The sequence below is a fragment of the Geotrypetes seraphini genome, chromosome 16, assembly GCF_902459505.1.
Source record: "Geotrypetes seraphini chromosome 16, aGeoSer1.1, whole genome shotgun sequence".
NCBI classification, from domain to species: Eukaryota; Metazoa; Chordata; class Amphibia; order Gymnophiona; family Dermophiidae; genus Geotrypetes; species Geotrypetes seraphini.
Genome location: NC_047099.1, coordinates 43,970,304 through 43,983,075, shown reverse-complemented (window position 1 = coordinate 43,983,075; position 12,772 = coordinate 43,970,304). Strand labels below are relative to the sequence as shown.

The following is a 12,772-nucleotide window of genomic DNA, read 5'->3' as shown; positions in this document are numbered from 1 at the left end:
TGGCACCCACGGTTGGATGTTCTCGGCTCAAGCCTCGGGTGCCATCTGAGCAGTGGAGAAGTGGCAGCTTCCAGCTGCTAACGCTGGATCCCCCATGCAAGGACGGAGCATGGTGTCCGCAGCTAGAAGTGCACCACTGCTCAAACTGCACAGGCAGGGGTTTCCAGATGTCTGGGTCTCCCCGGACATGTCCTCTCCTTGACTCTACTAGGCATCTACTCCATGTACGCATGAGTGTGATGTCATTGCGCAGAGGCCCTCTAAACATGGGCTGGAGCTCAGGGAAGGAGACATGAGGTTTGTGTGGGGCGTGGCCACGTGTCTTTTTTCAGAGGAAATCTGGTGACCCTATGCACAGGGGGATTGAGCAGAAAGCATCTTCAGTTTCTTTTAATGCAGAAGCAGTGGGGGGAGAGAGGGTGGTGGCACGTGATTGGAATTAGCACTGCTTTAACCTTCCTCTCCTTTTGTTCTGCTCCTGCAGTCGGTTATCAGAAGGATTACCTCCAGCCAGTCATTAAATTTCACATCAATCTGCGGAAGCTGAGACTCCACACTGCTGAGTACGTGCTACTGGAAGCCATTGCCCTTTTCTCTCCTGGTGAGCACATGTTAGCATGATTCACAGCACTCCTTACTCTCCCTGCATTTTCACAGAAACCCAGCCCCCCCTGTGACACCTACATATACTGGATGGCAATCTCAAAATGGCTGCCAGCACCTCCTGTGGCAGTCTCAGTGGCCACTGGACCACTAGCACTTGTTAAGGTAGGCCAGGGGAGGTCCTACAGGGTGGCAGGGCAGCCCATGGGGCCAGGTCTCTGCTGGTTTTCTGTGGGGTGGGGGTGCATTGTCTGCCAGAAGGGGGGCGGGCGGGGAGAGCAAGTCATTTTCAGTTTTAGCTTAATTCTGGATGAAACTGAGCAGGAAATTTTGGCCAGGGATTCGGTTTTGGTGTAACTCCTCATGCCTAAAGGGTGAACGTCTGTTATAGAAAACCAAGAAACACAATGAGAGGCGATGAGCCACAAGCAGCAGACGAAATGATGCAGGTAAATGTAACTTATTCAATTTGAGCACCTGACGTGGCCATGTTTCGCCCTAAGACAGTTACAAATATACCAATTGTATTTAATTGTACGTATAAAACCATATGTATCATCAATACAGTTATGTGATAAAGGAACATGCAGAAGTGGACATAGACTTGGGCATATACTACACTAGACTATAGGGGTCGGGAGAGGGGGTGTCTGTTTCCCCCCTCTGTGCCGAACCACAACATCAGCTACTCCTGAAAGAAAATTGAGTAAGAGGTCTGCAGGCCTCATGCCCCTCGCAGAGGTTTCTATGGGGGCAGAAAGGGTCAAACAGGACTCTCAAAGGTACTGGGCTGAATTTTCTAACCAGAATTTCTGCTGCAGGGCCGGGGGCCAGGCTGGCGACTCCCCAGGAAAGGGGGCACAGAATTCTGGTGTGGGGGGGGGGGTTAGCGACCAGTGCTCAACACTAACAACATGCAAATTATAAGCACGCAGTTAATGTTGAGCATTAGTCGGTAAAGGGCTTGGAAGCTCCTGGCTCATGCCCACAAGAGTTCTGTGATAGTGGCAGCTTTTGTGCGAACGTCCAGTGAAGGGAGGGTGAGCAAGAAAACTTTTTGGCGGTGGCTGCAAATAGAAAGCTGCTGAATTTCGGAGGCCAGACTGACTGCTGGTGCACACGGTAAAACAGTGGTCAAAAGCATCTGTGTGAGCTTCTGGTCTGAATTAACAATTGTTTATGAATATATCGATACATGAGGGCATACATGTCTTAAATGTAGACAAGCTATGTTCTAAATTCTGGTCAGGGAATTTGGCATCTTAAACACGAAGAGATCACATGAATACAAGATGTTCAGAAAGGAAATAAAAACTATACTCTTCAAGAAATCCCTTAATAAAGCTTAACCCCCCTCTTACCATCCCCTCCCTAACCCCAGATCCTACTTTTCCCTCTCTTGGAAACCTTCTCTAATCTAACGTTGTAACCCTTCTTCCATAACTCTTTTTGTAATCCGCTTTGAACCGAAAAGTAATGGCGGAATAGAAATCTGTAATGTAATACATCAAAATATTCACTATCACAGGTGCATAGGTGAATTTACTCTTCCAAGATACTCTCCTTCACCTCTAATTTCAGTAAAGGGGTCAGACTTAGTACTAGCTTAATACTAGTGATACATTTTTTTCCACGTTAGCATTAAAACCATATTAATCCCCCCTTTTACAAAACCGGCAGAAACAGCTCTGACGCTCATAGAATTCCTGAGCGTCGGAGCTGTTACCGTCACGGCTGGCGCTAAAAACCGCACGACAGTTTTGTAAAAGGGGAGGGGGAGAATGAAATGTTGCAAGCCCAGTTTGCTTTGAACATCGAGCCCTGAGACATGGCAGTGATGGCAAAGATCCAACATCTAGGAAAGTTTGGCTTCAGAAGCAGTTGTCGTCTACGTTGCTGATGACAAAACCTTCCCCCATACCCAAACTCTCTGAGCCCACTGGTTCCTTTGCTCCCTTATCCTCAACAGTGTCGTAGGGGAAAGGAGAGGAGACGTCTGTTATGCCTGCGTTGACGTGTAGGCTAGGAAGAGTATCCATTGGCTTGGCTCAAGGCAGCCAAGGAAGAGAAACAGTCCTTCGGATGCCGGCATATAATTTTGCTTCGCTAGGAGTTGCACAAGTGTTAGTGCCATTATTTGCCCTGTTAACTCTTGTTTTGCCTAATCTTTCACTGTAACTGACAATTTTAACCTGTAAGCTGTATATTATCTATATAGATATTAGATCCCTAATATGTGTTGAGTTAGGATATAAGCTTGTACTGTATATTACTGTATATTAGGTATGTAACCTGTAACCCTTTCTGAGCTCTTTGACAGAACAGGCCGAGGTGAGCCATTTTGCTAACTAATACAGCTGCCTCGACTCCTGAATAGAGGGGTTGATGCTGGCGTGGACAGAGCAGAGAAGGGCTATTCTGCTTTCAAATCCAGCCCCTGATCAACAGCTAACGGATTTTCTAATTCTAATTCATCTGTTCTAGACCGTTCCGGAGTTACTGAGCGAGATTTAATTGACAAAATCCAGGAAAAAATGGCCATCACCCTGAAATGCTACATTGATCAAAATCGGCCTCATTATGAAAGCAGGTAAAGAGTTCAGCTCAAAAATTAAACCTGGGAATGATGCGTGGGTCAGAAACTCCTTGCCTTTGAGGTGTGCAGACACAATGGGCCCAATATTCAGACGACAGGTGGCAGCCCAGCTATCTCCTGTGGTCAACGGCGAACCTAGAAATTCTGTGCCGGCGACCGGCACTGAATTTCTGGGTTTTTTAAGTGGCTTTTGACATAGCTGGCTGAGCTATGTTCTAATGGCCAAAGACAGACCTGCTATTTATGTAGTCGCAATGCAAAAGAAAGAGATCCTGGTCTAGAATATAGCTTTTGAAAATAGCGAATCGGAAGAGTTTGCCGAGAAAAACGCCCACCTGCCCCCTTATGCCACTCTTTGGAATGTTTCTCCTTTCTGGAAATGAGCCCCCATAGTTAATAGTCATGGTTTGTTTGCTGATTTCCATAAGGTTTATCAGTTTCAAGTTCTGAACCAGGAATGTTTGCAAGCTGCAGGCTATTTGATTTTCGCTGTTTGTAAAATTAATCATGCTTAAGCTTCATTAGCCCCTGAGCCTTTTTCTCTGGTTTTAAGCTTAAATCTTGCTATAAATAAATACTGCTTCAGATTTGTGAATCCAGGAAGACCAGGAGCCTGGCTTACGATCTTCCCCCTCCCTTTGAGCCCCAGAGCAGTTTTTCCAGAGGTGATAATTGGTGTTTCTCCTCTGACCTAAGAATATATATGTCCTAGGCTTGGGGCAGCGTCTCTTGAGTGTTCAATCTTTCTCCTGAGTAATCCTGTTGGCAATGTCAGCTTTGCAATACCTCCCAGCTACTCAACCCCTTATGGTTCAATTTTTCCACAATGCCGATAGTGAAATTCAGAGAGAGAGAGAGTAGCATTTCACTGGGGGAACTATTTGGCAATTATAGAAAAGAAAACCATGGAAATAATTTAAAGTTTATTAAATTTTTTGATTGAACACCTATCATAGATTCTAGGCGATGTACATAAAAAATGGGAATATAATTATAATCTTAAAAACATAAGACCTGGACAATGACAAACTCATAAATACACAAGGGATAGGGTAGAGCTACAATAAATTCAGAAAAGTAAACGTAAAGTGGAAAAAACAAGAGGAAAAGGGTTGTAGAATGAGATCAGGGTTTACTGGATCCAAAAAGAAAACATGGCGTTATTCATTGCTCGAATGCGCAGGCCGGCGTGCTGAATGCTCTGCGCTGGAGCAGGGCAGAACATTTAGGGCTCCTTTTACTAAGCTGCACTGGTGGTTTTAGCTCGCAAGACGCTAACGCCACCATTGAGCTGGCGTTAGTTCTTGGCACGTAGCGAGGGGGACAGCATGCGCTAATCTGCAGTGCACGCTAAAAATACTACCGCAGCTTAGTAAAAGAGGGGATTAGTGCGTCGGCCTGCGTTAAAAACCACTATGGTGGTTTTGCAAATGGGGGATAAGTTCAAGAAGCAGCTAAAACAGGCCTATTTGGTTTGTGATTGAGCTGAGAGATTTAAAGCATAGATTATGTTTATTGCTACGGTACAGTAAGTATGTTATGGAATTTGGATATGTTTTATTGCTATACATAAGAGATCAAATCAGTCTTTTACTAACTGGTGCTTAAAAATGGGCTTAGCATGCTCTTATGCTGCTCTTTCCCATGCATTCAATCCATTTCTAGTCAAATTGCTTTTTTTCTATTTAGTTATCATTAGCACGCGGTCATTAAAAAAAATTAAGATGAGACTCCAAAAAGCACCCACTTATCTTTCACAGCCACTGAACCACTGTTCTCCAACGCAGTCCAATCTGACAACTCCGACACAGCTCCCATGCGGCCGCCCCGGGGAGTCTTCAATCTTGCTGTTTGTAAACTTCATTCAGAAAAAAAATGCTGCCAATTTGTCGGAATGTTTTTTTGATCCTGATAGTACATATGAATGGTGGGGAGGTTTTCTGAAGAGATTGAAAAGAAGGGAGCTAAAAAAAACCTACCATAAATTAAATATTATAGGTTGCGATATAAGGAAGAGATAAAACGTTAATGTGCTATCAGGACAATTTCAATATAATAGAAAAATCTAAGGTGGTGTTTTAGTATAATTTATTGGTGATTTAAGCCACTGTCCACCTTTTTGTTTGAAGTGACTTGAACACTTCCAACAGGCCTTACCATGTGTAAATGTTCATGCCTAAATGAGACAGGAATGCAAGTTGCCCTGCGTATGCTCCTTCACTATGAATGCCCCTCTGTTACGCACTATGGCCTAGATTCTATAAAATACGTCTAAAGATAGATGCCTAGATCGGCCAAAGATGGATGTAGGACAGAAAGTGAAGGAGAAAAAACACCAAATGGAGAAGAAGGTCCTGGAAACAGAGTTAAGAGAACAGACAGAAGGAAGTTCAACTAGAGACTGGGACAAGATGAGTTGAAAAATAAAATCACCAGACAACAAAGGTAGTAAAAGTGATTTTATTTTTAATTTAGTGATTGAAATGTGTCAGTTTTCAGAATTTATATCTGCTGTCTATATTTTGCACTGTTCAGGAAGAGATGCATTTCTTTCTATTTCTCTGGGGTTTTACTGCATGCAGAGTCTGGCATCTTAGGGTTTGCGTATATTAGGACTTTGAGTTTGTGGTCCTATATTCTGCATGTGTGACCAAGGCCAGGTGTTCAGGTAGGAGTGAATGTCATGAAGCATTATTGGTGTCATGGCCCCATGTAAGAAGATATTTGTCTGCTCTCTGTCAGCCCTTTTGGACTCAAAATGGTCCTCGCTTAAAAATTAGCGAAGGCCACTGCTCTGGGCACTTCAACAAAAACTGCTTACATAACTTCTGAGTAACCTTTGCAACATCTGTAAAAAAAACGTTTTAATAACCAATCTAATTCAGAATCCACTAACTGTGGCTTCTACTGAACAAGAGGAAATGAGGCCTAGAGGTCTCCTAAGGGCCAATTTCACTTGCAATGTTTTAGGTGGCAGAGACTTTACAATATCTTTCCCAAGGGCACAAGCTCTGAGATGAGCAAGACATAAGGGATTGAGTACTATGGGGATAAGTAGGACTTCAGGGTCATCATGTCAGTGGGGCAGAAGTTTAACTGTGATTGATAGCACAACTAGTGCCTGGGAGGATCTGATAGGGGCTGGTTAAATGGTGATACTCAACACTTAACTGCTACTACTAATCATTTTTATAGTGCAGGTGGCTTCTTTGCCCCCAGTGGGCTTGCAATCTAGGTTTGTGTATCTGGAGGGTTAAGTGACTTGTCCGGGGTCACAAGGAGCCACAGTGGGAATTGAACCTAGTTCCCCAGGATCAGGGTCCACCGCACTAGCCATTAGGCTACTCCGCTCCAGCAGCTAGGATATCCACATATCCTATCTTTATGTGGTTCATCATGGCCACTTAAGTGCTGAATATTGCACTTAACTGACTGTATACCTGAAAATTCAATGCTGGAGCCCAAACATGAAGTGGCATTGAATTTCCAGGGATAATGCTGAGTATGCCAACTGAATACCTCCCCCAAGGTTCTTAAGTTAGTACCAGCTATGCAATTTCTGATCATTCCACCCTCACACACTCGTCTCCCCTTTGGACTTCATTAGAATGTATTTTATGGTAATGTGAGATTATTACTAGTTTGAAACACTTCTTGATTTGCTCTCAGGATGGTGTGTTACATCCTGAGAGCAAACCAAGAAGTGTTTCAAACTAATAATAATCTAAGATGATGCCTGGTTTTTGTCGAGCTTCATTTCCGAGCTTTGTATTAGCTATCATAGCCACCACACCACTCTAGGTGGCATTGCAGTGCTGAAATATTATGACCATCTTAATGCTGCATGTGCTTCCTGGTTCCTTTACACAGGTTTTTGTATGCCAAGCTGCTCTCCGTATTGACTGAACTGCGATCTCTGACCATGGAGAGCACACGACAGATTTTTCATATCCAACACAAGAACAATTTTGTCATAGCTCCATTGCTAAAGGAGATCGTGAGTTGAACTGTTCCTCCTGAGGGTCATATGTACTCAGCTAATCCAGGGATCCAGACTCCATTCACCTAATCGAGCCTTTACCCAGCAGATCCAGACTCTCTGCATTATCCAGTTCAGCCTCTGCCCAACAGATCCAGACTCTCTGCTTATCCAATTTGGTCTCTACTCAGTGAACTCTGCCTCCAATCCAGCCTCTAGCCAGTGGATCCAAACTCTCTGCTTACCCATTCTGGCCTCTACCCAGTAGATCCAGAATCTCTACTTACCCAATATGGCCTCTACAAAGCAAATTCAGACTTATTAACATTGTTTCCGTTCATCCTGTCTATTCTCTTCTCAGATGATCTGTTCACTCATTCTGACCTCTACCCAGTGCATCTAGACTGTCTTCTAATCCTATCTAATATCTTCTCAGTAGTTTCAATCTCTTTGCTCAACATTAACCAGGCACTACTCAGTGGATCCAGAACAGGATTTAATGCATAGAGAAACTAGAGCCCAAGGTCAAGAGGGGGTCCACACCTGCCAAATCTCCTGCCTGAGAATGGTGATCTTTGGATAGATCTGAAGGCCTAGAGGTCACATTAGGTTTGCCAACTACATTAATCCTATCCTGGATCCAGATTCTTTGCTCATATGAGCAATTTTAAAATGATTCCCTTCATATCCAAAGTTGCTGTCTTGCTTGTGGGAGAGTACAAGTGAGGCAGAAAAAGAGATGATACTGGGATGAGAAAGAGTTAGGATGTCCTATCTAGGAGAGAAGTGGCCCCAGAAAAGAGCTGGAAACCTCTAGAAAGAGAATAAGTGTCTCCCAGATGATCTCCAGAGATATCCTGGAAAAAGCCCTGATACTGGTCTCCTGGACATCCAGGATGTGAAGGATGGATCTAATTCACCCAATCAGATTCATAGTTTCTGTCTAGTACAATGTGTTTGAAAAATGGTATTCATGCAATATTATGGGTTGGTTTTGTATCCTACCTCAGTGAGTGAAGCAGAATATAAATGCTAGTTCAAATTAAAATTGTAGTACGAATGCATTCAAAGCAAAGATCTCCAGGGATTGTGGAGAAATATGACAGGAAACCACTCCGAGATTTGTGAACTTTGGGCAACAACCGATTGCAAACAGCTAGAAGGTCTTTAATGATGTATTCCCAGCCCTTAAAAGTGAGTTGTTTCAGGGCAAAAGTACAGTTAGTCAAGCTATTGTTTAATTGTTCATGTTATGAAAGATACAAATTAAATGTGTACCATCTGAAACCATTTCAATTCAAATATCAGTTACCTTTACTTTCCCAAGAGAGACACCTGTAGAGCTCTGCCACGAGGTTGCAATGGGGTCAATTCCATATCAAGTGGACCAGGGATCTATGCCTGACTTCCTCCAAATTGAACAAAGGTTTATGTTGATGTTCCCTAAGGTCTCAAACAAAACCATGCAAAAGTTTTGGGCTGGATCTCTGTTAGTTGGAAACTTATCTTCAGAGCACCATACTCTGCTTAACACAAAAGTCACTTTGACCAGGCACTGCAGCCCAACAAAATCTGTCAGGGGACTGAAATTTTGGGGGATTAGTGCAAACCCCTGGTACTAAGTTCCTGTGCAAAGTTTGGAACCTGACATGAGCTTTTTATGGGCCAGCAAACTATGTGAAAAATGTTACAATAAGAAATTTAAGGCCTGCTTTGACTCCTCATTGCTCCTGACCTATACTTTGATTTGGGAAGTAACTGGACAGTAGTCATGGCCCATGACGTCCGTCTAGGATATGCACTAGGAGGCTTTGGAAGCACTTTTTATGCAAATTTTTGCCATTTTGGGGTGCAAATATCTCTATTGTGCAGTTTTTGTTTTGTTTTTATGTCGTTTGCTACAAAAATCATCCTGTTTCACCTTGGACCTGGCCTTGCTTTGGTCAGAATTAAGGTTCCAAAGACATGCATCATTTGCATGTGCAAATACATTATGTTACAGAAGTCAGCTTTGGTGCCGTATTGTGTAACATGCAAATGAGTTAGGGATGTGAAATTTTACAATGCAGCTAAGCTTCTTGTGCTTACCATGCTTTTAGCTTGCTTTGCCATATACTTTTAGAAATGACTCCTCAAAATGGACATTAAGCTATGCTCTGTTATGCATGTAAGCCCAGACAAGCAAAAGTATCACCTGTAATGTCATATCATGTTAAGTGTGTTGAGGCAGAGATTTTGGAAATATTCCCCAGCCTGCACCCTTGTACCCTTTATGGTACAATGATTGCTTTGACGTACAGGTCCTGGCCCATCCTGTTGTTTATGGATCTTGATGAAACCATGACTTAGGCATCCTATTTCCATCTGTTCCTTACTGTTCCATCTGTTTGACTTTTGCGACAAAAGTGTCTTTGGTATCAAATTTTTCTTTATCCCAAAGGAGAACATTGAATCAATCAGGCCCGTTCAGGATGAGAGGTTTAGCAAAGTTGCTGGGACAAGGGAAAATCATTAATTCAAGCCCATTGATGCAACTAAAATATGCATTAGCAAAATTTTGAAAGACACCACCTCATTCATTGCAAGTGTTCTGGAATGTAAACATTTTCCTGCCCTTCAAGTATCCAGCCTCCATCCTGGTCAGTATTTAGCTTACATCTATGAAAATTCTTGGTGGGTTGGCCACGTATGTGATATCTTGGTCAACTCTTTGCACCTCTAATATCCTTCCAAGTCATTTTATTAGCCACCACATAAAGACACCTGTTGGGTTCTAGAAGAGCATACTCTTGATGCACCCACAACTTCGAGTCTTCGCGGTGCTACTATCAATAAGGTGAACTTTGAACTTTACATCCGTGGCTGAATTATTGACATCTCATCCTCACGACTCCTTTGTTGGGCCCACAACAACTTCATCAGGTAGGCAGCACATTTATTCACAAACCACTTTGTCAACTTCTGATGGAATGCAAAAGCCTTTGCAAGTCAGGAGAAAACATTAAGGAGCTGATTCTGGAAGTGGCAAGTGCCTAGAAAAATGCCGTCTGCGGCTACCTTAATTCTGGCGCTAGTAATGTACACCAGGGATTTTAAAGGCCTACATTTCCAGCATGTAGGTTCATTGTAGAATCCCGTCTAGCGGCGCTTAGTGATGCCTAAGGCCAACTCTGCCCCTAAACACACCTACGTAGGCATGAAACATTCACTAAGTGCTGCTAGGCACCCTGGGGTTAGCCACCGGTCCCGGGAGGTGCCTAGGTCTTGTTTTTTAATTGATTTTTAATCAGCTTTTAATGGCATGATTAATTATTGCACCACTTAAAGCTGATTTAAACAGGTTAGGCACTGACAGAGGCCTAAAATAAGGCGGCTGTTACAGAATTTCCCTCTAAGTGAATTTTTGCAAAATCTGCATTTTAAGCAATTCCGTTCTGCTGTACTTTTTCTTGTGCTTAAATAAAGCTCAACAATCCATAGCTGGTGCCTTGCCTGACTATCAGGAGTGGCACCCTAAGCAATGGGATTTCCAATTATGCTGAAAGATACATCTGAGCAAAGATGTGTCAAACTTAAAGCATGGTAAGCACAACAAGCTAAGTTGCACTGCACAATGGCCCATCTCTATCTCATTTGCATGTTACACAATAGGGCACCAAAGATGTATCTGTGCATGCAAACGATGCATGTCTTTCATTCTGACCATAGCAAAGCCGGGTCCAAGGGTGGCTTTTGCAACAAAAAAAGATGCTCTTTCAAATGACACAAAAAAAGGAAAAAGTATGCACTAGACATATTTGCACCCCCAAAATGGTGAAAATTTGCATATAAGCTGCAGCGGCTCCTAGTGCAAATCCTAGATGTGATTACTGAATCAAAGTATAGGTCAGGGGCAATGAGGCACCAAGGTTCCAAACTTTGCACAGAAACTTAGTAGCAGGGGTTGTACTAATCCCCAAAATTTCAGAACCCTGACAAGATTTATTGGGCTGCAGCGCCTGGACAAAGTGGCTATTTTGTGTTATGTGGAGCATGGCCCTCTGAAGGTGACTTCCATTCAGCTGCCTGTACATCTCGAATGAATAGAGATCCAGCTGAAATATTTTGCATGATTTAATTTGGAACCCTAGTGAATGTCCACACATAATTTTATTCAACTTGGAGGAAGACAAAATTGGTCTTTTAATTAATAATATCAATAGAGTAAAATCTAGACCTCATGGTCCATCAGAGAATAGCAAGGATGAACCCAGGCGCCTGACACAGGATCTGGGTGTTGGCTACAGGGCTCGCAATTTCTGTTGGCTGCAATGCTGAGAATGATGTCTAACAAATCTCTCAGTGAGGACAGAAATGCATCTCGGTGAAAACAGTGGCATAAAAGCCTCCGAAGCAGACTTTGGTATCGAAACACTGATACTCTGTCGGGTCCCTGGGTTCATCCTTGCTATTGTCTCTTCAACGGGCCTTTGATTTTTTGTGTGTGTGTTCTTAATAAAAAGACTTTGTATTGACATGCTTGAGGATGTATTTATTCCATGCATCATGTGACAGAGTGAGATAGAAAGGATGAAAAGGCCTGGCAATGGTTATTATTTCCTGCACCATGCGATACAGTGAGAGAAAAAGTGTAAAAATTCATGGGGATGTCCTTTCTTCCTGCACCTTGTGATATAGTGGCATGAAAGGAATAGAAATGACTTGGGATGTTCTTATTCCCTGCACAATGGAATTGCCCGCTGATGGTTCTCATTCCCTGCAGTGTGGAGACAGAATGGATAGAAATGCCCGGGATGGTCTTTATTCTTATTGTGATGCGATGAGACAGAAGAGATCAAAAGTCCCGGGGATGGTCTCTTTTCCCTGCATTGTGCAATACAGTGAGATAGAAGGGTATGGACTATATTCCTTCTGCATTGCGAGCTTTTGTAGAATATCAGAGCTCCCTGCTTTTAGTGCTTTGTTTTCTCTAAATTGTTGTTTTGGTTGTAAAAGCCAATAGACACAGAGGAAAGCTGCGGTCCAGTGATGTAGGGTGTATATTATAAGTAATGGTGACAATAGTGCACCTGAGGTTAAGCAAAGCCATTTTTAACTGCTTCTAACACCCTAAGGGCTGTCACACCGCTTCTTCCATAGCTTTTCTCTCTTCTTCAGCTCCTCAGCATGCAGACCGGCACTTTAAGCTTTACTGCACACACGGTATTGATTCTTGGTTCTGCAGTCTGTGCTTTACAGACTCAGATTACTGCTCACACACCAAGTCAGGGGAGCACAGTCTGCCGCAGGAACAGTCAATGCAACCGCAGGCTCTGTATTATTAATTGGGCTCTGTAACCAAGCTGGCATTCCTCACCGAGGAGCAGTTATCAACACGAGCAGAGGCAAAGTCATCCATGGAAGAGACTGTAGCAACAACGCAGCCTATAGTCCTCCCTAGGATCCATTTCTTTCAAATAAACAGCCAACAGGCTGAAAGATTATAAATGTACCGTATTTCAAATATATTATGCAGACAAATGGAGCTCGCTTACAATGCGCAGTATGTATCTAATTCAGGAGGGAGATATTAGGCCAGCCCTAGATTTTTCACC

General features: G+C 43.1%; 1 protein-coding gene across 4 annotated transcripts in view; it reads left to right on the top strand.

Moving 5' to 3' along the window:
- NR1I3 (nuclear receptor subfamily 1 group I member 3) overlaps positions 1-11,686 on the top strand; it is a 35,839-nt gene extending 24,153 nt beyond the window's left edge. For 3 of the 4 annotated variants that reach the window (XM_033925305.1, XM_033925301.1, XM_033925304.1), the window contains exons 7-9: positions 485-601; positions 3,088-3,193; positions 7,070-11,686. In XM_033925305.1, coding sequence (XP_033781196.1) covers positions 485-601; positions 3,088-3,193; positions 7,070-7,205 — 359 coding nt within the window. In that variant the 3' untranslated portion in view covers positions 7,206-11,686. The remainder of the gene's footprint in view (positions 1-484; positions 602-3,087; positions 3,194-7,069) is intronic. The other variant, XR_004537286.1, reaches the window with a different exon arrangement.
- Positions 11,687-12,772: the final 1,086 nt, after the last annotated feature.